The sequence below is a fragment of the Rattus norvegicus genome, chromosome 19 (assembly GCF_021556685.1).
Source record: "Rattus norvegicus strain SHRSP/BbbUtx chromosome 19, alternate assembly SHRSP_T2T, whole genome shotgun sequence".
Lineage (NCBI taxonomy): Eukaryota > Metazoa > Chordata > Mammalia > Rodentia > Muridae > Rattus > Rattus norvegicus.
This window is the reverse complement of record NC_141552.1, coordinates 16,234,779-16,260,737: the sequence shown is the minus strand read 5'-3', so window position 1 is coordinate 16,260,737 and position 25,959 is coordinate 16,234,779. Positions and strand designations below refer to the sequence as shown.

The 25,959-nt window shown below is 45.0% G+C and overlaps 3 protein-coding genes across 6 annotated transcripts in view; 1 reads left to right on the top strand and 2 right to left on the bottom strand.

The window, feature by feature from the left end:
- LOC147998883 (disks large homolog 5-like) overlaps window positions 1–6,966 on the top strand; it is a 46,489-nt gene extending 39,523 nt beyond the window's left edge. Inside the window, exons 2-6 of one of the 4 annotated variants that reach the window (XM_087595876.1) lie at window positions 2,292–2,397; window positions 3,465–3,624; window positions 4,815–4,958; window positions 5,591–5,753; window positions 6,468–6,966. In XM_087595876.1, coding sequence (XP_087452002.1) covers window positions 2,316–2,397; window positions 3,465–3,624; window positions 4,815–4,958; window positions 5,591–5,753; window positions 6,468–6,497 — 579 coding nt within the window. In that variant the 5' untranslated portion in view covers window positions 2,292–2,315 and the 3' untranslated portion in view covers window positions 6,498–6,966. Of the gene's footprint in view, window positions 1–2,087; window positions 2,398–3,464; window positions 3,625–4,814; window positions 4,959–5,590; window positions 5,754–6,467 lie in introns of all 4 variants that reach the window. The other 3 variants (XM_087595880.1, XM_087595878.1, XM_087595879.1) reach the window with 3 other exon arrangements.
- Window positions 1–25,959, bottom strand: part of LOC147998880 (disks large homolog 5-like) — a 115,540-nt gene that overhangs the window by 50,926 nt on the left and 38,655 nt on the right. The window lies entirely within an intron of this gene.
- On the bottom strand, window positions 15,049–19,052 carry LOC147998882 (disks large homolog 5-like). The gene is made up of 6 exons (XM_087595759.1): window positions 18,854–19,052; window positions 17,664–17,823; window positions 17,055–17,198; window positions 16,255–16,421; window positions 15,438–15,543; window positions 15,049–15,319 (listed from the first exon to the last, which is right to left on the bottom strand). Exons 1-5 carry the CDS (start codon window positions 18,978–18,980, stop codon window positions 15,479–15,481), a joined length of 663 nt encoding a protein of 220 aa, XP_087451885.1. The 5' UTR covers window positions 18,981–19,052; the 3' UTR covers window positions 15,049–15,319; window positions 15,438–15,478.

The following is a 25,959-nucleotide window of genomic DNA, read 5'->3' as shown; positions in this document are numbered from 1 at the left end:
CTTTGAATGAAGGGTGGGTTTCTGTGCTGGTTTTAGACAGGTTCTCAATTACCCCATCTTGTTCTCTACGTTGCTCGTCAGGTTCACTTTGAGCTCAAATAAAGCTGCTTCTACTTTCCAACAGGTAGTCTTACAAAGGGGCCTCCAAGGACTGTGAGGACAGCATTAGCCAATGAGAATTGAGGTGTGTAACCCACAACTATAGCTTTATCTGAAAGACCCTCAGACAGAGGAGACTCTCGCTCCAGTCCTGAGGACAATCACCACCCCATGAACACACAGGACTCAGTCTTGATGTAAAAACAAGAGGTTTACTTTGGGATACCAATGCACTGGGGCTCGACACGGTCCTCACGAGGAGGGATGTGAGGAGCCTCAAACAACAGAAATGTACAGCTTAAACAGTCATTTATGATCACACAGTTTCATTAGCTCAGCTATTTCAGTGCCAAGGATAACTAGGCAGATGTTTCTCGTCCTGGGATAAGGCCGTAACCACATCAATGTAGCTATTTCAGTAGGAAGGATGTCTGACTTGATATATGTTTTCTTATCCTGGGGTTCCCAGGACAAGGACCAAGGATATCTGTCTTGGCAGGTGTTTCTGTTCTGGGGTTCCCAGGACAAGGCTATAGCGATGTCAGCCTATAGCACAGCTGCATTCAGTACCAAGGACATCTCACTTCTATAGTGATCAGTCAGCTTCCCAGAGATGTTTCCTGTCTTGTAATTGCCCTGCAGTAAATATGTTCTATATCCTCTGTTCTTATGGTCGGGCAGCTTCCTAGAGAGTGGGTGGGAATGTGCTTTCTGTACTTTCTGGTCTATTGTCTAACGTCTAGGGGCTAAGCGAGGGCCAGCTTAAAAGATTCTCATGCTTAAGAAATGGCTGTACTGATATCAAACGGGGATCTTTCATATCCACTTTCTTCCAAGTCTACCAGCCATCTCAGATTGGTGGTGTAATATGCCTGACAATCAGGACACAGAAAAATAACTTGATACACAGCAAGGACATGGCAATCATATCCTGTGTCGTTATGTATGTTCTGGATGAGGTTTGTTAAAATGAGAATATTGCACAAAGCTTTATATAGGACCCATCAAATTAAGGGTCACTATGCACTGTCATAGCTAAAATGGCCTGGTCAGAAGTGACCACTGGATCACTCTTCTGTAACATCACATGAGAGGCTTGTGCTTTTTGTGTTTTTTATTTTTGTGGTTTTTTTTCTTATTTATTTATTTATTTATTTATTTATTTATTGATTGATTGATTGATTGATTTATATGTTGTCAGGAAGATAGTTCAAGTCATGGATCTGCCCCCAAAATCTGAGCTTTGCTACTAATACTGTAAACAGTATTAGTGTATGCATTCAATAAAATAACTGGCTTTTTTTTTTAGTACGATACATGCTTTTGTGTTTTGTGGGGTGATCCATGAAACAGGAGTGAAGATGTTGTTTCTTACTCTGTCCACTGAGTTATGTCTCTAGGCTTCTCCTACTCCTTTGGCTGCACCCCCCCCCACATCTGCTGACTATTTTATTTTTCAGATGAAATCACACGTTATAGCTTAGAGAGGCCTGTAAGCAATCCTGCTTTGGTAACTTAAGTGCAAAGAGGAGAGCCCCACACTCAGCCTGAGGGTGCATTCACTGGTGGATCCAATATTTCAGTTTCCTCTCCTAACACATCACCACATTGTTGCCAGGACCATAATGAATGCAATTCTTTCTCCTAAAGAATCTGGTGGCAACTGTCAAATGTTAAGCACAAAGCTTCAGGTTGTACCTATAACACACACCCACATTGCCACCTATCCTACAGGTTATTTCTGGGTGTGATTTCATGCACCTGCACATGATGAGACAGGAGACCTCTTTGGCTACTTATAGGAACTGGTGTGATTTCTCAGTAATCTTTAATGGGTAATATTGCTGACTGAGGAGAATTTGAGGTAGGATGAAACATTTCTGTGCAGGGATTGGGGAGGAAGCACTCATTTAGATACATAGCAATGACTTAGGTTTTTCCAATCAAGCCTAGAGTCAAATTTGGCTTTGGAAGCATGTGGTGCTCAGTGGCTATGCCACAGGGAAGTCCCCTGAAAAGGGTCCATCAGCTTTTGCTCAGTACAGGGAGAACATTAGCAGGGAGGCAAAGTCTGTTCTCCGTGACATCAGCCGTCCCTTCGTGGACATTCTATTGTCTCCTAGAGAGACCTTGGAATCCCTGTGATGTCACCAGTATCGTTGTGACAACCAATTCCCTACTTTTTCTCTTAGTGTCCAAAGGATATATCCACAGACATGTTTTCCCGTCTTTGTAGGTGCTTTGGGAGAGTTGATGTTGTTAGAGAAGAGTCTAGAGTGAAGCAAACGAAACCTAAAGGTAATGATGGACACAGGACATGGGGAATGTGGAGTAAGTTCTGGGCAGTGTATGTTGAGCTTCCTGTCAGGGGTGTGTGTGTGGGTCTTCCGCTGGCCGTTTTAGTAATGGGCCACAACCACTGGAACATCTCCACAGATATTGAATTCCATGATTATCACAATTCCTGAAAGTGAAGGTTTTCACATCATTAGTTTCTCCATAATCACATGGAGGATATGGCACTGCCTCTGCTATTATTGGGTGAACTTCTAGTCTTTACTTTTACAGTGCATTCGGTATGTTAAATTGATATTATAACACCACCAGGAGTCATGGAGGGTATAACTTTTCTGAATTAAACAGGGCATCAATGTACTTCACTTTCATTGCTTCTTTAAATTCAGTGACTATCTGACAGTAGTAAGAGGGAGAGAACTGTGCTCCTGGCCATGACCTTATATTCTTAGAACTCCTCTGACTACCTCTGGCTGACGGGGCCAATCTTAACTTCATATATTAGAGGTTCTGTGTGGCAGATATTTTTCTACAGTAGCCAAACTATATGGAGCAGGTAGAGAAAGAGCCTGTAACCTATTGGCACTTCTGGGGCATTTGTCATTTCAGTAGGGGGAATTAATAAGTCTGTTGACCATGCCCTCCCACTACATGACTTTTTAATGCAAAGTTATTGGACTAGAGTAACAGTGTAGGATATCTGAGTATCCCTGATCAATCAAGTCATTGTGGATGCTGAATTGATGATCTGACTTCTGAAACCAGAGGGGTGAGGGTCCTGAAACCAGGTTGTAGCCTGCATACCTGATAATAATCGTGGAGAAGGCATCTCTCTGGTACTTGTAAGCCTGTGTGGGCGGGCATAGGGAACACCTGGCTGCTTACATCTCTTGGTCTCTATATAGTAGTGGGGGAACTGTGATCCACTTAGGATGCCTCTTACACATAGACCAAACTCCTTGCAGTGACACTGGCTTCCAAGCATGTTCTCCTGTTTGGACCTCACTGTAGTCTGTGTATGCTCTATGCATTCACCCCATGCGGGTTCACTTGTGTTCTTCTACCTATAGAGGCCTGCAGACAGACGTCATCCCCTGAAAATATCCTAAACAAGGTGCAGGCCAACGAGGAAGAGGAGAGGCTGAATAGAGAACTGGAGCTAACTACCAAGGAGAGAAATGAGCTGACAGATCGCCTCCTTTATGTGACAGGTGGATCCATGAACAAGAGGTATGCATTGCTCCAAACAAAGGACCTTGTTCTAAACCTCATCTCCCATAGAGAGGAGATTCAGAACCTGACCCTTACTGAGGAGTGAGATTGAAAATGAACTCTCTGATTCTGCCTGTTGAAAATCTGAACTTGTGATCTGAGTGAAAATTTCAGGGGTAAAGTCACTGGAGCATGAGTTCCCAGTGTACAATTGGAAAGCCCTTGACAGGTGGTAGCTTTGCAAGGTTCTAGGTGCTGTGAGTTTGTGGAGAGTGTTTGTACTTGCTAGGAAGGTGACTGAATGCTATCATCTCACGGCAGCACCCTTAGGTGACAGGTCCCACATTGTTCATCTCCATGCTTACCTAGAAGGCCTGAGGGTCAGGCCTGTTCCTTCTTGTCTGTGTGCCTTAAACTCTGAGACATTAATGGTGCATACATTTCTACTGATTCTCATTGTGCTCTTTCCATATTTGTCTCTCTTTCTCATTCTCTGAGTCTGTTTAATTTTCTTTTCTTGTGGGTGTGTCCCAGTTTGTGTGTCTGTATGTGCACAGGTCTGCATGCATATGCACAACTTTTATATGTTTCTGTGTCCCTCCACCGTTGGAATTTAGGGGTCTGTTTTTTGACCTCAGGATATACCTGTATAATAGTTTCATGGAGGTGTAAGTACTTTATTTTGGAAGCCCCACTTTCAACAGTACAGTTCTTTGCCTGTGTGGTCACATTTGTCTATACATTTGTATGCCTTGAGCAGATTATAAGTTTGTGGCAATATCTGGTCTCATCTCCAGAATTATGTGTACTGTCTGCCTCTAGAATATTAGTTATTCGGCTTGTAGCATTCCACTTGTCAAAACAGGAAAAATGAAATCAGAGGATTCTGGATGTGTGTTTGTGTGTGTGTGTGTGTGTGTGTGTTTGTGTGTGGTTGGGTAAGCTCTGTGGCCTAGGCTCTTGACAGCATAACAGGTTTGAATGCAGATCCAGCCCTCCTGATTGAAAAAAGTGAGCCAGGGAACCCTTTATCTGGGTTCTTAGCTTCTGTGGTCCTGGGCACACAATTCCAAGTTTCTGAAGCTGAAGAATTCAAATATGTTGAATTCAGAAAGTGTCCTTCCAGGACTGGGGTAGTACAGGACACAGCCTGAGTTCATATAATCCTAAACCTCGATGTTCATTGGGTTCTATCTTCCTGGGGCCAGCCCCTACTTCAGGCCAAATCCATTTTATGAAAACTTGAAGATAAAGGAGAAAGAGGTCATGTCATTACTGCACAACTTAGACACAAAGAACATTGAACATCGTGAGAAATTTCAGGAGCTCAAGAAGGAGATTAACTTCTATCGGTAAGTACTGGTCAGAAGGGCCCCTCACTTGTGGAATGGCCATTGCTGCCTCTCTTTGTTCTGGACTGGAGAGCCTGCAGCTCTGGGTCCATGTCTTCTGCTGTTTAAATATCACTGTGCTGTGGGTCTTTTGGACTCAGTTTCAGTTCTTTAAGAGACTGTGACTTCTCACCACAGTGTCTATGCATCTTTACAAGGCTCTGGATAGAACTACACAGATTCAGGCATCAGAGTGTTATTAGGCCAACCTGCGGCTCTGGGGTCATACCAGGTTTAACAAAGCTCAATGTGTGGACCACATGGTTTGCATGACCTCCCTTGGTCATACTGACCTCTTGTGGTTATTTGCTGCCTACTAATTGATGCTGTCCCGATGCATTGGGCTCTATTGGGTAGTTGTAGATCCCTTGTTCTTTTGGACAGACATGGACTCTTATTGGTGCTTGGGTCACAGAAACAATTTATTCTTCCCTGGATTGGCCATTTGCTGTTTGTGCAGCAGCCTTACATGTATGGAGATGTATTCTATCAAGTCTTTATGGGTATCTGGGTCCTGGTGGACTTTGTGGGATTTGGCAGTTGGAATGGGAGGAAGAGGCCTCAGGATCTTACTATGCAGAGTGTGTTTCCAGCAACCTGCACAGCCGGCTCCTGATGGACCAGGCATGTATGAAGAAGAAGTTGGTCACATTGAAGCAGGAGAGCAAGGAGTTACAGCGATATTTGTTTGAGTTGAACCCGAAGGATGAAGACGAACAGGAGAAGGCCAGCAACCTCCAGACCCAGCAAAATGTGGTAGGAACAAGCAGCTGAGTCAGATTAACAATGTCTGATACCATTTGCCTATTGGATACATCTTTCCTTCCCCTATCATCTTTCTAATCTCCCCACACCCAGTCAGTCACCCACCTCATGTGATAGAGTTATTCATTGCTCTGTGTATGCACAAGTATTCTGGGATGTTAACCACTCTTCAGAAACTGAATTATTGGCAATTATACTTCTCTGCCCTTTTTGAAACTGCAGTCCAGAAATGGTGACAGAGGAATAACATATCACATGACTGCATCTCCCTATTACAGATTGGATGCTATGAAGAGTTTTGAACGAGTTCTTGGTCGTGTGACAAAGGTCATACAGGGGTCATGTGATGGTTGGAAGCACCTTGTAGGGATAAGAACCAAGTGAAAATGGCAAATGAGTCCTGGTCATTGGCTTTCATCTGGGTATCATGTGGCCTTCTCCTTTCTTCCTGCACCCCAATTAGGTCTCTCCCCATTTCCCCATTCTTGGTTTGCAATGGTAGAGTCTGAGGAGCAGCTGGTTCTCCCACAGTACTGTGAGGGTTGCTGGTGATGTTCCCAGCCTGCAGAGATATCAGCAATGATTTCAGTGAAAAGATCAGTGCTGTCTGTCCAATGCAGCTGAGGGGACAGAAGGCAGCAACTTGACAGCTGGTATGCATGTCCCCACCAAATCAGTGTCTTAATAGCTGCCTTCTCCTCCCAGGTCTCAGAAACTGCAGGAGACATGCTATAGGACGGATCCCAGGAAGACAGCCCCCTGAAGAGTGAGTTTCTTCCTCAGGAGTTCCCTGTGACGACAATCCTCACAGTCAAAGACTTTTTGGGGGAATATTCTTCTTCTCAGATAATTTCCTCAATGTATAGAGACCCTAAATTTATGTATCCGTATGCCAGCCTGTCTGGTTGAGGTCCTTCTCCTTTCTCATACGGACAACACCATTTGAGAGACATCTGAGGGGACTGCCTTGACGTCTTGTCCTAGAGGAGAAACAGCACTACAACTGTGTTTCTAAATGTTCATTAAGAAAATGCTGTTAAGAAATGTTTTTGGTTATGATTTTCATTGAAGTTTTCTTTTTGTTATTTCATAGTTATATATTCTTGTTACTGTTTTTCATTTTTATACCATTTTAGTTGTTCATTTTATGCCTGTTTTTTGTAAATTGTATTCCTTATGAATAAAAATTGATTTGTAACTCTTGACTCTTAAGACCATCTTATTCAAGGGTCCTTTCCCCTCCTGTAGACTTAGAACTGACAGCTAGATATGGATCTTTGCATGGTCCAGGCAGCATGGGTAAATAGGGAATTCAAAGCCACCAAGGTGTACACAGGGTGATAGTGTCTTTTGTGTGGATAATTTGACCTTTTTTATGGACACACACTTTATGATGTAATCACTGACATACTGTATCCATGCTGTCATGTGTTCTGCTCATCCTAGTCTATATCAGTCTACAACACACATTCCTTATTGACTGTGTGCACCAGATATTGAGTAACACACACTCATGCCTGTAGAGCTGCAGAAAAAATGACAACTTTCACAAAGGAATATAGAATAATCCTAATCGAGAACCATGTGCCTCAGTTTTTCTTCCAATACAGCATTAGTATTAAACCACAAAGATAATGACCATCAACGTCATTTTGGGAAATAGGTTTTTATAGGTGCTGTTTCATTCATATGCTGTGTTTTTTATTGTTGCTGATTATATTTATTTTTATCATGTAACTCAATGGATCTTTTTTTTTCAAATGTATGTCTGGGCCACTCCTGAGTGCATTTCCCTCATGATCCAAAAGAGGGAATAGCATTCCCCATTGTAGATGATTGTTAGGGACCACGTGGTTCTTCTGAGAGAGCAGCAGATGCTCTAACCTGGGAGTCATCACTACAGCTCCTGTAGGTAGCTTTTGTCCTTCCAGGGCATGTGCTGTACTAGGTGGACACGATCACCTCCCATTTAGGAGAGAGATCTCAGGAGATGTGTATGTACAGGTGGTTGAGCGGTGCCTGCTCAATGTGGTAGGCTGCTAGGCAACCAACTGAACCCCAGCCCTGCTCCACCTGCATTCTTCGAGGCAGAGTTTCTATACCCCAGGATGCTCTAGAATGCATCATCTACCTATGTCTTTTTTCCACTAATGCTAGGATGAGGAGCATATGTCCTCCACACCCTTCTTTCCAAACAATGAACATGCTCATGGTCGGATTATCACATGGCCATGAGGGAGGTAAATAACACTCAGCCAAAACAGAGGCGCATTCCACAGTCACACAGACAGCCTGGACAGATCTGACACGATCAGCACCAGGTTTGACTGCCACTACTTGAAGCAAGGTCCTCCAGTGTTAGGACAACCATTCAAACAGCAAAGAATGAACCTGTTCCCAGCATCCGAGGAGTGGGAGACCCAGAAACCCATGTGTCAATGTGGCCATTTGGAAAATGGAGGTGGGGAGGCAGGGAAACAGCCAGAACTGGACACAGTTGCAGGGACCCAGGCAAAGAGGGAATATTGGGGCAGAGTCCATGAGATGTCAGTAGGCAACAGGCCAGCTGGGACTAGTGTGGGTACAGGGCTTCTAGTGTGGGTATGAGAGGAGCAAAAGTAGCAATGGTCAGATTCTGATGCAGCATAAAGATTGGAAGGAGCTTAGACCGTCTCAGTGTCGTATAGGGACATTATAGACACTGATGGGCAGTATGGGATTGCAGGGTCCCTTATAGTGGTCTCTGCAGGTGTCAGGACTCTGTCAGACCTATGACTATCAGGCAGGCTCTGAGCGCAAGTGAGAGTCATGGGACAGGCCCTGTGTACAGCCTGGTTTGGGGACATTTCCAGGTGCCCCATGGACTGCAAAATAAAGGCAAAGGACACAGGGAGGCCAGCAGTTCCCATGCACAGGACATAAATACTTGTAGACCTTTCCAGAATTTCCATAGACCATCTGTCACTAGTCCTCACTATAGAAGGCACCAGCATTCTGCCCTCTACTTCAATTGGTGAGACAGCTATTCTAACTCCAGCAGTAAGGCCTCAGGGAAGACAGTAAGAACTCACAGGTGACCTCTTTTACTATTGAAACAGGCTCTTCCTATGGAGTCCAGAGTGACCGTAGGGTCCTAATTCTCCTGCCTCACAGTGACTGTAAATTCAAATCTACCTTCAAGAGCAATTGATTCATAGCACCGGGGGGGGGGGGGGAAGATCAGATTAAGGCTATGTAAAGGCCCCAGGGTGGTAGGATTACCAGGGTCCTAGTAAGTTTCTCCAGCCTTAATTACAACCTGAGTCAGTCCTGCTGTGTGGGATATCGCCTGCTGCCCAGTGATATCACAACTTGGAATTCTTTGTCAAATATAAGCTGTTATGGGAATGAAGTAGCCACACAATAAACACTGGTCTGGATACTCCTAGGTCAAGAATCCCCTGTTGGAAATGCCTTGGACCGCACCATTTTACATTCTGGATCCTTCTGGCTTATAAGCAGATTTATAAATACAAAAAAGAAAAATGGGCATAGTAATTTAAGCCTATGATCCCAGTCATGGGAAACTGAGTCAGGGTGATGGAAGACTGTAAGTTCCAGGGCAACCTGTGTTTCAAGAAAAAAAAAAAAAGGCATGGTGAAGATTCCACTCAAGTAGAAACCAAAAGGCTTTCACATGGGGCCTGCCATCCACTGGTCAGTACTCCCATCGTCACAGCCACAGGGAGACACTGGGGAACATTTCCCACTGTCTCTCTTTGGGATGCAGTCCACCCCATGATTCTATGTGAGGAATGCCCCAAAGGTTGCATCATGTGAGGGACCTAGATAGTTCCAGGATTGGGAGAATTCAGGAGTTTATAATTAGGGATGATCTACAGCTATGGCAAAGCTTTTCCCTCCACATGGCAGCCCCAGGTTTGGCCCCAACAGTAAAAATAAAATCCCCCCAAAATAATGCCAACAAAATATCACGAAGCCTAAATGTCTGACCAGTCTCCTCAAAAGTGCACAGGAACCTGACTCCACATTTAGGACCCACTATGGCCTCTGTGACCTGTGAGAAGGGATCTAATATGGGAATTAGTACAGTATGACTTATACTTATGGATATCTTTGGTGACAATCACCACCTGACCCCTGAAAACCCATCTACCTGGGAGGCTCAGCACTCATGTCACCAAAAAAGCCCAGATCCTAGGGCCAGCATGGGCAGGAGGTGAAGAAAGTTTGTCTCTCGTGAACATCAGTTGCTGCTCCTGGCCTGACTCTATCCTCAGGAGACAATGTTGCCCCAGAAAATGTGGGTGTCAATGGCTCTTCCCAGGCCAAGTCTGGGATACTGCTGGTCATCCCCACAGTGACACCTCACCCCTGCAGTGTGTGGTCATCCCCGCAGTGACGCCTCACCCCTGCACTGTGTGGTCATCCCCGCAGTGACACCTCACCCCTGCAGTGTGTGGTCATCCCTGCAGTGACATCTCACCCCTGCACTGTGTGGTCATCCCCACCGTGACATCTCACCCCTGCAGTGTGTGGTCATCCCCGCAGTGATACCTCACCCCTGCAGTTGTGGTCATCCCGCAGTGACACCTCACCCCTGCAGTGTGTGGTTATCCCCGCAGTGACACCTCACCCCTGCACTGTGTGGTCATCCCTGCAGTGACTCCTCACCCCTGCAGTGTGTGGTCATCCCTGCAGTGACTCCTCACCCCTGCACTGTGTGGTCATCCCTTCAGTGATGCCTCACCCCTGCAGTGCAGACCTTTGGGCCTGTGGCCTTCAGGTTCCGGATTATCTGTTAAACTCAGTTCATAATCAGAATGTTTTGTGTTCAGCCTCTGCCTGGACTGTACTCCAAGAAGAGTTCAAGGGTTTCTGTGGCAACATCTAGCGATCAAGCCTGAGCAAAAGGATTCTCACATCACCCTGCAGGCAGATTCCCATAGTCATCCCTAGTCCATTTAAGCTGCTGCTGAAGATGCCTTGAAGGCATAGCCACAGCGACCCCGTGTGTTCAGAGGTGATGTTTTCCTTCAGGAACCTGATGCTGAGTCTTCTAACCCAGCAGGTGGTCCCTGCATCAGGCTGGAGTCTTGAGTTTCTGTGTTGTCCTGATACCACCTGCTGTGTTCTCCTGGGGCAGAATGGATCTCAGAAGGTCTGGGCCAGTCTCACTGGTTGAGGATTCTTGCAAGGCCTCATCTCCAATTCCTGAGGGAAGGTGTAGGTTAGGAGAATGCCTGGATTTGAAATTCAGTGTTTTCAGATTTCAGGATTGGATGAGGGGTACTCAGCATGTGCATGTGTCCATGTCTCTGTATGCATGCACATGCAGGCCAGGGATGGACACCAGCAACCTTCCTCAGTCACCCTATGCCTCTCACACAAAGGAGCTCTCACACAGAAACTGTGGCTCACAGATGAGGTTGCTCAGGCTTAGAGTCCCAGAGATTCTTCTGCTGTGCTTCAAAACTTTGAGAGAGAGAGAGAGAGAGAGAGAGAGAGAGAGAGAGAGAGAGAGAGAGATTCTACCAGCTTGTACAACCATGCATGCACATATGGATGCCAGAGGGAAATATCCGGTGTCTTCCTTTTCGAACAGGGACCTAATCAACTATCAGGTCTCTATAACTTAATATCTAGCAGGGGTCCCAGGGTGAGCATAGCCAGAGCAGACACATGCTTGGCTGTCAGGCAGGCAAGAGGCAGAGATCTTGTTCTATTTTTCATGGTTAATGCTCTTAGTGCCCTTGAGGGCCTGGCTGACACCTGCCTGGAGACTGCTGGATCTGATGCTGGCCTAGACAGCCAGGGCTATTGATGATGGATGCCCAAAGTGGCCCTCATTCTTGGCAAACTTCTCTCTTCTAGTCTAAATGTGCTTGGGTGTTTAATGCAAGGACTGGGTTGTAGTTTTCCTGTTCTATCCAGCTGCCCCCTTGTTTTCTTCAGCGGATCACCTGCCCTAGTGAGGAAAGAGAAGTGTGTGAGCCACAGCACCACCCTCCCATGCTTCTGCTTGCTGATCTGTGGTATCTGTTGATGTAGAACCGTTCCTGTGGCAGTCCTGTTGATGTTTGTGAGTTTTGAGGATTTACGCCAGTGTAGTAATGTGCATAGTCACCCTGGGAAACCCCACAGGAAGTTGGTCCCCAGGTTTCAGCACACAGAAGCACAGGCCAGAAGAGATGCCCAGGTGTTGAAGGAGGTCCAGTAGATGTGCTGTTAGTTTCCTGTGTCTGATGCATGATTGTCCCTTGCTTAATAAAATGTATACACAAAACTCTTTAAGTGTCCCACTGACCTCTGAGAAAGAACATCAGTGGGAAGATGGCTTTGAACTCTTAACTCCCTGTTCCTTTCCTCATAACAGGTTTCTGTAGCAACCAAAGGAGAGAAGCCACCTGAGGGAAGGAAGTCCAAGACAGTGCCTAGGAGCAGAAGTAGGGTCTGGCTGTAGAGGGGACAAGTGGCTGGGTATAGGGACTCTAGGATCAGAAAAGAGGTTGCCTGGCATCTCCCACAGCAACGAAGACAGTCACGCATAGTCATGCTCAAAGGCCAGTCTGATCCAGACTGTCCCTCATTTCCCAGGCGATTATAGATGGTGTCAGGTAGCAGTTGAAAACTGGCCATCAGGGCATGATTCAAGTGTTTATTAAGGTATCATGGCATCAAGAGTATATGAGGACATAGCCATATGTACACAGAACGACTTGCAGATCCAGAGAGCAGGGAGGGAATAGTCAGGAGCTCCTGCTTGCTGCTGCCTTAGGGGTTCTACAGAAATCCCAGTGGCACTTGGGAAGTGGAGGCAATATCAATTAGGGATTGTGGCCACATGGGGAGATTGAGACCAGCCATGTGCTGTGGCATCAGAACACTGACCAGCGATGACAAAATGAAACATAAAACACTGGTTGCTCAGCTTTGATACTGCTGACTGCTGACGTGGCCAGGGGCCATCCGGATCACCAAAGGCTCAGCCAACAGTTGTCTCTCCACTCAATAAAAGTCAAAGAGTGGCCCAGCTCCAAAACCAAATGTGTGCCCACATTGCAATGGCTCCGGTACTGTTTCACCTCAGCTGCGGAGATCTCAGGATCCATGAGTGTCCAGCACGCACACACCCAAAAGAGACAGTCTTAGGGGTCTTAGGCAGCACTGAGGGTGGTGAGCCTCTGCCTCACGGCTCAAAGGCCCTGACCTTGGCATTGTTTGGGCACAAGAGAGCAAAGTGCTGGGGACAGACAACCTGCAGTCTACCATGCTGGAAGGGCATGACTAACACTGATTGATCACATCCATGTGACTACTGAAGCTTTTCCTGCTCTCTGTAGTGGTGACCTTACAGAAACCATGCACACCCGGTTTAGACTGTATTAAAGTAGCCACCATTTCAGGGTTCCCTGCAAGGTGCCATGGGACAGTAGTAGCATGAGTCTGCATGTATCTCGACAGTTTTCACTAGGGACTACACACACACACACACACACACACACACACACAAACACACACATACACACACACTTACTGACATGGTGCACATTCTTTGCACACAGAAGAAAGTGAGTAGTAGTGAAAACACACCAATCATGGAATTGATGGAGGGAGCTGTGGGCAGAAGCTGGGGTTTAGAGTTACTTAAAGGCCCTATGCAGGCTCTCCTTTTGTTGGATGAGAAACTTCAACTGCAATGTGGTTCTTTATTTTCTTTCTCTAAAGCACAGAGGGCTAGGGTGGATCTCAGGGCTTTGAGCATGTTCGGCAAGTGCAGTCACACTGAATTAAATCCTAGGGCTGGAACCCTATTAATCTTCTACAGAATTATAGAGCAGCCTGGATGAAGACTCTCAGCTGAAAATGTGGACAACTCAAGACAGGTACTGGACAATGGCTGTCAGACTAGACTGAAGACTGGAAATGTTTTGCTATCTCACAGGAAAAGAAGGCCCCTCCCACTACACTGTACTCTAAGGACATTTTATTCAGGATAGGATGACATGAACTATTGTCTCATGTCACAGATGTCAGCACAAAGTATCCAAGGTATTGTATGCCAATGGTAGCATCAACAAAACAAAGCACACAGTGTCATGAAGACATAAATTATGAGTTTGTGTAGCAAGACCCAGGCCTCTTCCAGGTTCTTAGATAGTAACTGAGAACCTCAAATACGGTAGTGATGTGATAGTGTGGTGTAAATCTAGTTACAACTAGTTTTGACACAGATGACACTTTTTGTGTCATGGTCAGCTTATAGTGAATGACTAGACCTAAGCATGAGAATAACCAAATACTACATTGCTTCTCTAGCTGCTGAGCTTTTAAAAGCCCTGGGGTGACAGCAAGCTTTTGTGGACATACTGGATTATTCCTTCTGTACTTTAACTCTCTGAGTCACCTCCACTCTCAGCAAGTTAGATGAATTCCACAAATTGGAAATCAGTCACCTGGAAAAAATACATTCTCAATACGATCCCAGATTGGCCATGGAAAAAGGGCAGCTTGAACTGTCCCACCTAGGTTGGGCTTGCACAGGCCTGCTCTCCAAAAGAAACCTGTGTTCACAGCTGCAGGCTACATTCACTATGGATGCTCTTGAGGTTCCTCCCTAAACTGCTTAGATTACAATAATTTTCTTGCTAACAATCAAAAAACTGATTATGCCAAGCTGGCCTACAAGAAGCTAGTTTCTATTCTGTATTTTATCAGATGTGCAGAATACATATGGTCATCATTGATAACAGGTGAATGATCTGCTCTAATATGGACACTAAGTGATGCTGGAGGACGATCCTGACCCACACTGAGCAGTGGGGACACCAGAGCCCTGTAGGGATGCCTGGCAACCTAACACGTTGAGCACGCACAGCTCAGTAAGTTCCCTGTGAACACACATATCCTGAGATCTCTCTATTTAATCATAGGTGATCCTGTCCACCTAATAAAGCACCTCATGTGGAATAACAAAAGCCACCTGCAGGAGATGTGGTGATGACTCACAGGGTAGAGCACCTGCTGCTCTCTCAGAAGAACCACATGGACCCTAACAATTGGGTAAAGTGTGTCAGTGATTACATCATAAAGTGTGTGTCCGAGGAACAGCCACATTCTCCACACAAAAGACACTGTCACACTGAGTACCCCTTGGTGACTTTGAATTCACTTATTAGCCCAGGATCCATGGAACATGCAGAGATCCATGTGTAGCTGTCAGTTCTAAGTCCACAGGAGGGGACAGAACCCTTGAGTAAGAATGATGGTCTTAAGAGTCAAGAGATAGAATTCAATTTTTATTCATAACAAATACATTTTTACAACAAAACAGGATTAAAATGAATAAAAATATTTAAAAATATTTGAAAGTAAAAATAGTAACAAGAACATATAAATATGAAACAACAAAAAGAAAACTTCAATTAAAATCATAACAAAAATATTTCTAAAAGCATATTCTTAAGGAACATTTAGAAGCACAGATGTATTGCTGTTTCTCCTCTAGCCCACATAATGAAAGGCGGTCCCCCAAGTTGTCTCTCAAGTGCTGTTTTCTGAGAAGAAAGTAAGACTTCAATCAGTCAGGCTGGCTTAGTGGTATATAAATTTAGGGTCTCTAAGAAATGACAAATTAACTCTGAGGAAGAATACTCATCCAAAAAATGTTGTTACCATTCAGGATGTTGGTCATCAGGGACTCCTGAGAAAGCAACTTATTCTTCAGGAAGCTCTCTTACTGCTGTGTGTCCAATTCCAGCTCTCTTGCACTTTCTGAGACCTGGGAGAGGAAGGCAGTTTTTCAGACACTGATTTGGTGGGGAAATGCAAGCCAGCTGTCAGAATGCTGCCTTCTACCACCTCAGTTCTATTGGACAGTCGACAAGGACATTTTAAGTGATATCATTGTTGCTAACTCTGTGGGCAGGGCAAAATCTCCAGCAAGCCTCACAGTAATGTGGGCTGCCAATCTGGGACCCAGACTTATACCAGTGCAAACCAAGAACAGGGCAATGGCAAGAGACCTCATCAGGTTGCAGGAAGAAAGGAGATGTCCATATGTCACCAAGGATAAAGCCAATGACAAGTACTAATTTGACATTTGCACTTGGTTCTTATCCCAAAGGTGCTTCCTACACAAGAGATCACATGACCACAGAGTGTCATTTGTCAAAGAACCAAGAACTTTTTCAAAACTCTACATAGGATCCAATGTATCACATGGATATGCAATAATATTATATGTTATTCATCTTTCACCATTTCTAGACTGCAGCTTCAAAAAGAGCAGCAAAATATGCTTGCACAATAATTCAATTTCTGAAAAGTGGTTAACTTCCCAGAATACTTGTGCATAGGCAGAGCAATGAACAATTCCATTACATGAGGTGGTTGGCTGGTTGTGAGTGTAAATTAGAAAGGTGGTAGGAGAAAGCAAAGATGTATCAAATTGGAAATTTTATCAGATATTGTTAAGCTAACAGTTCCCTACCTGATAATGCTGGTTCTGGCCGTTGATGGTCTTTATCTTTCTTGTTAAAGTCAACCAAATATTTCTGGTTCAGTGCACAATCAAGATGTACCTCCTTGCTCTCCTGCTTCAGTGGGACCAACTTCTTCCTACATGTGTTCTCCATCAGGAGCTGGCTGAGCAGGTTTCTGGAAATACAGTCTGCATAGTAAGATCATGCTGGCCCTTTCTCCCATTCCTACTCCCAAGTCCCACTAACTCTACCAGGTCCCAGATACCCATGAAGACTTAATAAAATGCATCTTGATACATATAAGGCTGCTGCACAAAACATAAAGAGTTAATTCGGGGAAGAATAAATTGTTTGCTTGGCCTGACACCAATTAGTGTCCACACCTCTGAGAAAGAACATGGATCCACAACTATCCATGAAAGCCCAATGCATGGGGGCAACATGAATTAGTACTGGGCCAACACCCTCAAAAGAGGTCAGTAGAACCAAGAGAAGGTCATGCTAACCATGTGGTCCACGCACTGAGTGTTGTAAAACCTGGTGTGACACCATAGGTCCAGGTCAGCCTAATAAACTTCTGCTGACTTCAATCAGTGCTGTTCTCTCTAGAGCCTTTTGAAGATGCCTAGACAATCCTGGGATGAGGAACAGTCTTTTATGGAACTGAAAACTGAGTCCTAATGACCCTGGAACACTGATGGGTAAATAGCACAAGAGATAGAACCAGAGCTGAAGACCGTCCAACCCAGAACAAAGAAAGTCAGAAATGGCCATTCCACAAGTGATAGCCTTTCTGACCAGGACTTACCTAGAGAAGGTAATCTCCTTCTTCAGCTTATGGTTGTTCTCATGGACCTCAGTGTTCTCCATCTCTAAGTTGTGCAGAATTGACATGACAGCCTCCTCCATTCTCTCCAGGTCTTCATAATATGGATTTGGCCTGAAGTGTGACCTGGCCCCAAATGATAGAATACAATGAACATCGGCATTTAGGAATATATGAACTCAGGGTGGGTCCTAAATTACCCCAGGCTACTGCCTGTATCTTCCAGCACTCAGTCACCTGCCTAGCAAGTACAGAGACTCACCATAAACTCACTGCAATTACAATCTTGCAAAGCCACAAGCTGTCAAGGGCTTTGCAAATGCACACTGGGAACTCACTCTCCCTGACTTTATCCCTGAATTCTTCATTCAGACCACAAGTTCTGCTTTTAAATAAATGGAAGCAGATGAGTCCATTTTCAATCTCACTCCTCAGGAAGGGTCAGGTTCTGAATCTCCACTACATGGGAGGTGAGGTTTAGCACAGGGTGGTTAGGGAGGCACAGCTTTCTAGAACCCAAAACCTTAATAGGATAAGAAGGTGACCTTGCAGACCCAGGAATGAAACAAGAGCATTTGGAGCGATTCATACCTGTTCTTCATGGATCTCTCTGTCAGAAACCTCAGGCGATCTCTCAGGTCATTTCTCTCCTCTGTAATGAGCTGCAGCTCTTTAATCAGCCTCTCCTTTTCCTTCTTGGCCTGATTCTCGCTTAGTTCAGTGCCAGGGGATGATGTTTCTCTCCCAGCGTCTGTAGGTAGAAGAACACAAGTGAACCTGCATGGGGAGAATGCATAGAGTGTTCATAGACCTCAGTGAGGCCTAAACAGGAGAATAAGCCAGGAACCCAGTGTCACTGCTAGGCGATTGGTCTATGCTTAAGAGGCCTCCTCAGTGGATCTCAGTTCTCCCACTACTCTATAGATACCAAGAGACATAAGCAGCCAGGTGTTCCCTATGCCGGACATCACGTGCTTACATGTACCACGGAGATGGGTTCTCCAGGATTATCATCAGCTGAACAGGGTACAGCTTGGTTTCAGGACCCTCACTCCTGTGGCTTCAGAACTCAGATGATAAATTCACCATCCAGAAAACTTGAGTGATTGGAGACACTCAGATGTCCTACCCTGATACTCTAAGCCAACAACTTTGGATTTAAAACGCATTTCCGGGGAGGATATGTTCAACAGACTTATCAGTGTCCCTATGTGAAATACCAAATGCCCCAGAAGTGCGAATAGGTTACAGGCTGAATCTTGGTCTACACATTCCAAATAGTTTTGGTATTTTAGAAACATGTTTGTAACACACACTCTAATATATAAAGCTAACGATGACCCTGCCAGTTAGAAGAAATCAGAGAAGGTCTAAGAACATAAGGTTATTGCCTGGAGCACAATCTCTCCCTGTTACTACTGTCAGATACCCACTGTATTTAAAGAAGCAATGATAGTGAAATACATTGCTGCCCTGTCTAAACTCAGACAAGGTGGACCCTCCATGACTACTGATGGTGTTATTATATCAATGTAACAGAACAAATGAACTGAAAAGTAAAGACCAGAAGTCCACAGTATAATAGCATTGGCCTTACCATATCCTCCCAGTGGGGATGGGGAAACTAAAGTTCTGAAATCCTGACTTTCAGGAATTGTGATATTCATGGAAATTCAATTCCTTTTCAGATGCTCCAGTTGTTGTGGCCCATTGCTAGAAAGGTCAGCGTAAGCCTGCAGCCACCCTGGCAGGAAGCTCAAAATACACTGCCCAGAACTTACTCCACATTCCCCAGAAGTGCTGTCTTTGTCCATCATTACTTTGAGACGAAAGGCCAGACTCCTTCACTCTAGTCTCTCCAGAATCGACGTTCCCCCTCCCAAAACGCTTGTGAAGACAGGAAAACATGTCTTAGCTTGTAACCGCCAGACTCAGACTGAGAGAAACTAGGGCACTGGTTGTCACTACAACACTGGTGACATCACAGAGGATGCCAGAACTCTCTAGGAGACAATAGAATGTCCAAGAAGGGACAGCAGATGTCATGGGAAGCAGACTTTGCCTCCCTGCTAATGTTCTCCCTGTACTGAGCATAAGCTGAGGTGCCCTTTCCAGGAGCCTTTCCTGGGGCAGAGCCACTGAGCATCTCCTGCTTCCAAAGCCAAATTTTCCTCAAGGCTTGATTATAAAAAACCTTAGTAATTCCTATGCATCTAAATGAATGTTTCCTTTCAAATCTTTCCCAAAAAATGTCTCATCATAACTCAAATTGTCCACATTCACCAATGTTAGCCATTAAAAATTCCTGAGATTTCACACCAGATTGAATATGCAGTCAAAAGTTCTCTTGTCTCATTCTGTACAGGTGCTTTATATCACATCAAGAAATAGTCTGCATGGTAGGTTACAACATGCGTGTGTATTAGGGGAACACTCATGAAGTCATGTGCTTAGCAATCAACAATTGCCAGAAAATTCCTTAGGAGAAAGAGTTGAAGTCTTTAAGGTGCTAGGAAAAGTGTGGAGACCAGTTGGCAGAGGAAAATGCAATATTGGAGACACCAGTGAAGGGAACCTCATGCTGCTTGTGGGGTTCTGCTCTCTGCACCAATGTCGCTAAAGGAGCACTGCTGACAGGTCTGAGTGAGATATACCATGAGCTTCTATCAGAAAAATAAAATAAACAAGAGATATAGAGGGTGCACAGAAATGTCTAAAATGAGGCTATAAACATCATTAAGTGGATAGAGCAAGATCCCAGCACCTGTACACTGGGAAATGGCCACCACACCAAACACAAAAGTAGTAACACATTTATCATAGTAAAACACATTTATAATAGTAAAAAATGAATACTTTATAGAATGCACCCACTAACACTGATTGATCACATCCGTAGTTCAAATTTTGGGGGCAAATTCATGGCCTTAACTACCTTTGTCTCAACTTATATAGCAAAAAATAAGAAAGAACGAGAAAAGAAAAAGTCAAAACTAAAAGCTCAAGCTTCTCATATGAGGATTGCAGGAAGTGTTATATGGGAGTCAGTTCTGATTAGGCCATTTTAGATAGAAAAGTGCATAGTGACCCTTAATGTGATGGGCCCTATATAAAGCTTTTTGCAATATTGGAATTTTAACAAACCTCATCCAGTATGTACGGAAGAGGCAAAGATGTGATCACCATGTCCTTACTCTGTATCAGGTTATTTTTCTGCATCCTTGATTATCAGGCATAGAACAGCAACAATCTGAAATAGCTGGTAGACATGGAAAAACATGGCTAAAACTATAGTTGTGGGTTACACACCTCAACTGTGAAAGGCTAATGCTGTGTGCACAGTCCTTGGAGGCCACTCTTTTAAGCCTAATTATTACAAACTGAAAGGAGGTTTATCTGAGCTCAACGTGATCCTGGCCAGCCAGGTAGAGGGCAACATGTGATACTTGAGACCCTGTTTTAAACCAGCACAGAAATCCACACTTCATTCAAAGCATCATCTACGAATTCTCGATTATTTACCATTCTCTCCCTACCAGTCGTTCTGTTTGGAATGGTAGAAAACAACTGGAACTGATCTTTCTATTTTAAGGACCTTGATCTCTCTTTTTTTAGGTCCACATTAAGAGTGCATACAAATGGACATCACCATCTGAACATCTTAGTATTATCTACTCTGTATATATAGCATAATACTGTGCCTATGACAGTCTTAAGCTTCCTTGAGTGTAGTTGCCCCATCAAGAAGTGTGAAGTTCTGAGTTCAAACCCCAGTGATGCTCTAAAGGGACTAGAAGAAAGCCATCAGAGATACTCCACTTCTTTGTCCTTAGATTAAATCAAGTTGACACAATGTGAACCTGGTGGGCTATTTAACCAGCATCTTTCTCCCAACCCCACTTCCACGAGTTCAGTCCATGGCAGAATTCATCCCCCACCATCCTAGATATTTCTTTGTATATTTCTACAGGAGCCAGGTTTCTTTTTTTTAATAGAATTAGTTGTAGGCAATCAACTGCTGCCCTATGTGAGAAATGATTAGTATCTATTGCAACTTACCACAGTGTATTTGTGTATACAAGTACATTATTGGAAATCCAGCATTACTGAGGGATTGGAAACCAGTGCTGTGGCCTTGCCTTTCTGTGCCTCTTCCTGGCTCACAGGCAGCAGGGGGCAGACCTTGAGTTCCTCTTCAGGGACAGAGTGATGTTGAATGGGCACTGAGCAGGCAGAGAAACACAGCTGAGGCAGCTCCTTTCAGTTATCAAACACATCATCTCCTTCCCATCTTAAGGGCTACTGCTGAGGTCTTGCCCCCATACCTACCTTAATAGCAGTGAATTTGTTACACAGCAGCCAGCTCTTTCCTATTGCTCTGTAATACGCCTCCACATCATGGATGCCAAGAAAAACACTAACAAAGAACAAAAAACTCTGACGCTGAACTGTGTGGTGCTGGTCACATACCCTGTTATGTTCTGTAGGTTATGAGGTTTGTTAATCTTAACAAGTTCCCCAAGTGTATTCTTCACATAGGACCCAATAGATTCAAGGAAAATAGGAACAATTATGTGTAAAATGGCCTGAGTCAGGGCCCACAGACCGAAGCATTTCCAACACTTGTGCACCAGCCCATGTGGATTTTGCAATGAGCGGGGCCTAGCAATGTCCAGTACACAGTTGTGAGCTGTTGCTCTGGTTGAACTGTATTGGTGTGTGCATTAATAAACTACACCTATTTAAATGAATTCAGTGTCCTGTGGTTTGAATCCAGACCCCTTGACACCAGGTCTTCCCTTCTGCAGCACTCGGGAAAAAGGCTAAGTTTAGGAAAGGTGACGTCTTGTCATAAGTTATGTGACAAGAGGGATGGTGAATGATCCCTTGTGATAAGAATCAAGGTTTCCTCTGTGGTATTTAGGTATATACTGGCTCTGTGCAACAGCTTCAAGAACCCATTTCTGATTTTCCTTGGGATTCCCGTGATGATGCACTCAGACATGATTGGAAACAACCAAAACGGTGGTCAGACTTGATTTATAAAATGTAGGTAGCATTGCAAACTTATGTTGTAGGATATTGGATCATATTGTCATCCCCAATATTGTGTTATTTACTTAGAAAAATACCTTCTGGCTGTGTAGTTCAGTACTAGCACCAATATTTAACCCTAGAGCTATTTTTGTTTGTTTGTTTGTTTTTTGTTTTTGTTTTTGGATGAACAAGTACTTTCCTATTTTGTGGCCCAGCCCTATCTCTTACTTCTTTGCACAGTCATAGAGAGACCTCAAACATATACTCAGACAAAGCCAGGGGAGTGTATAAAAGGGCCTAAGGCAATACCACATAATGACATTGAAAGTGGGCTCTCTTCTTCATGCACGCCTCCAGCTCTCCTGACATCTACATGAATTATAACTCCTAATGCAGTGTAAATGATGTCTGCGCTATTGCTGAAGGAATCATGAGAATAACAACTGTAAACATTCCACCATGGATAGAATTTGTGGAAAGAGGCAACTGGCAGCCAATGAGAGGGCTCTACAGTTAAAGGGGCTTGCTGTCAAGTCTGATGAGCTTGACTCAATCCCCAGGACCCACGTGGTAAAAAGGAGAGAAACAAGGGACAAGCTGTCCTCTGGCTTCCACTCATGTGCTTACATGTATGTGAGCATATATGTATATGTCTGTATGTACGTGTGGATATGAATGTGTGTATGCATGTATGTGTATACGTGTATATGTATATATGTGTATATGTCTGTCTATATGTGTGTATAGGTGTATTTGTATGTGTGTATATGTATTGTATGTGTGTGTATGTGTGTATGTATATGTGTATGTGTGTATGCATGTATGTGTGTATGTGTGTATGTGTGTGTATGTATGTGTGTATGCATGTAGGTGTGTATATATCTGTGCATGAGCATGAATGTGTATAGTCATGTGTATGCATGTGTTTTCAGGTATGTGTATTCGTGTTTATGTACGAATGTATGTGTGTATGTGTATGTATGGACACCCAAACACACACAATGTTAAAACATAAAAAGCTCCTTGGAGTATTCACCGTGCCTGGATAAGTGGTGACCATGTGGGGGAAACACATGTCCATGTAAGCACACCTGTTCACGTGCGCTGAGCAATGCCCAGCCTGGTCTTGAGCTCACTACCTGCCCAACGATGAGTTTCTGCCCACCTGGTCTTCTCAGAGCCAGGCGACGATTGTTCCTGCCATTCCAGTTCTGTTCCAGTTTCTCATGCCACAAACCTTCTAGCTTGAATCGCACCTACTGACGCAGGAACCTAACAGCCTCCAACCCAGTGAAGTAAGTAAACTTCTTCCTGACATCCTCAGGCTTGGTGTCCCCCATGAGTCACAGGGAGGAAGGATGGCATGCACCAAGGAGAAGGGCCATGGGCAAGGAAGACAGGATCATAAGTCAGTCATCCCTGACACCAGCAAAGTGTGTGCTTCAGAGCTGGCTCTGCTCACTCTTGTCCCAGTGGCAGGACTTAAGAGTGGTGCATACCTGTCACCCAGCACTCAGAGACGTCTGAGGCATGAGAACCAGGAGTTCATGGCCATCTTAACTAATGGTGAGATCAAAGCCAGCCTGGGCTGCATGAGACTCAGTCTCAAAGCAGGCAAGGAGGAACTTGCTATATTTGAGCAAGGAAGCTGCCATCCTCCTGGGTTCTAAACATTCACTGCAATACAGAAAGATGCTAGGGCTAGTGTGGCAGAAAGTAGGAGAGGGAGAAGCCAGGTTAACCCTCACTAATCTTCTCATGCTGTGTGAGCTATGAGTAGATGGTGCCCTATACACTGTGGACAGGATGGTCTCTCAGACAGTTCAGAAAGCCATGGAGGACTCCAGCAATTCTCTACTTGGGTGTCACTTGAGTCTTATATGTGTGTGTTTACAAGCCAAAACATAAAATCCATAGGTGACTGTGTGAATTCAACATGGCCCAGCCATGTGCTGGAATATTATTCAGCCTTACATAGGATTCAGATTCTGATCCTTGAACAGGAATGAGAATGGTAGCCATTCTCCTAAGTCAGACCTCCAGGCAGTGCAAAGACAAACTAACACTGTATGACACCACTGAGGGCTGCAGTGTCACCAGTTATATAAAGACAGAAAGCAGGAAGGTTTACAGAGCCCCAGGGGTGACATGGAGGGGGGAGGTTGGAGGGTAGGTGTGTAAGTGTGACTGAGCCTCAGAGGAATCAGACATGGCTGCAGAATATGCATGTGGCTGCCTCCCATACCTGTGGGTGCTGCCTCCTCAGAAAGGCAAATACAGCAAAAGAAAGGACCAGAGGGGACAGGCTCTGACCTCCTGTAGACACACACAAATGACATAACAGAATGTGCACACTGCTGCCTTGCTGCAGGAGCAGTTGAGCTTCCAGAAGGGTTGAAAGAGGCTGGAAGGGCTGAGCATGGCACTGAGTTCAAGGACATAGCTTTAGGTCCTGGGGAACCTATGGTGCCCAGGCCCCATCCTGCTGATACTGAGGGACACAGCTGACATTCAGGGTGATGGCTGGGCTGGGCTGGGGAATAGGTGTCCACTCTCACCTGCTCCAGCTTGAAGATGTGCTGGGTGAAGTAGGACTGCAACTACTTGTTGGATTCATTGATGCAAATCTGCTGGAAGCTATTCTGTTCAAAGTCCTCAAATCTGAAAATGGCCAAGACACCAATGGGCAAGCACTGGGAGACAAGGTGTGGTTATAGCCGGGGCCTCCTGGGAAGACTAGCCGTCCTGAGAGGAGTTGCAGCAGAGGGGGTGTGTTTTCCTGACCAGTTTGGTACCCAGTGTTTTTTTACCAAGGGTTCCTTTATTACTTCTTGATGGAACCAGGCATGCACATATCCAGGAAGCATTGGGGTGGAACCTGGGCTTGGTGCCCACATGCTGGCATCGCTGAGGGTGAAGCCTCGCCTATCACACTTCCAGACACCGAGTGCAGATGCCTGGGTTCCTATAGAATGGCGGTTCTTACCGTTCCTAATCCTGTGTCTCTTTATTTCAGTTCCTCATGTCGTTGTCATCCCAACATAAACTTATTGGAGAGCTACTTCATAAGTGTCACTTTGTTACTGTGAGGAACTGTAATGTAAATGTCTGGTGTGCAGGAGCTCTGATGTAGAACCCACAGATTGAGAGCAGCTGCTGTAGAGGATGAGAGTCCCCTGCCAGCCCTGGTGTTTGCAGAGATCCCGTGGGTTCCTAGTCTCCATGGCTTTCCCAAGGACAGGGTTTATTCTTGGCCGTCTCAGGGCCTGGGACCTCACAGAAACAGCCTCTCCCATGTCCTTCCTGTTGAGAGTGTGGTTGGTCCTCAGCACAGTCCAGTCAAACAAGGCGCGGTATAGACACTTGGCCAGGGGTCTCCTGCAGTTATGGCCTCTGGACAGAGGGGTTTCTTACCTGGGGTGGGGCAACCGTGCCAGGTACAGGCAGTGATGCTCAGAGTCAAGACCTAGTTTTGTCTTATTTTCATAGACAAAGTTGCCCAGGCTGGCCTCGAACTTGCCGTGTAGCCAAGGATAATTAAACAACTGATCCTACTGCCTCTACCCACCATGGCCTGGCATTGCAGATGAGTGTCACCAGAGCTGGCTTGTCACAGCTGCTATACGGCTCTAAGTCAGGGGCCTCATGTGCAGGAGTTTTATGACTGTGCCATCCCAACCCCGCAACCAGGGTTTTCACCTTTCTCCTGCTGAAGTCTGCTTAATCCTACCCTGGCCCCAGGACACAGCAGCTGTGGGAGACTCAAAGTCTGGGGTTTCAGCACAGCATGGGTACACAGCATGGCATGCAGCCTACACGGCTGTGAAAAAGCCAAGGAAGTGCTTCTCAG

Excerpts from the sequence above, each read along its gene's own strand:
- LOC147998882 (XM_087595759.1), bottom strand. The coding sequence starts at position 18,980 with ATGTTTTCCTGTCTTCACAAGCGTTTTGGGAGGGGGAACGTCGATTCT. Across the intron at positions 17,824-18,853 it reads GCACTTCTGGGGAATGTGGA|ACGCTGGGAGAGAAACATCA; the intron begins GTAAGTTCTGGG and ends TTCTACCTACAG. Across the intron at positions 15,544-16,254 it reads GCCAGAACCAGCATTATCAG|GTCTCAGAAAGTGCAAGAGA; the intron begins GTAGGGAACTGT and ends TTCCTCTCCCAG.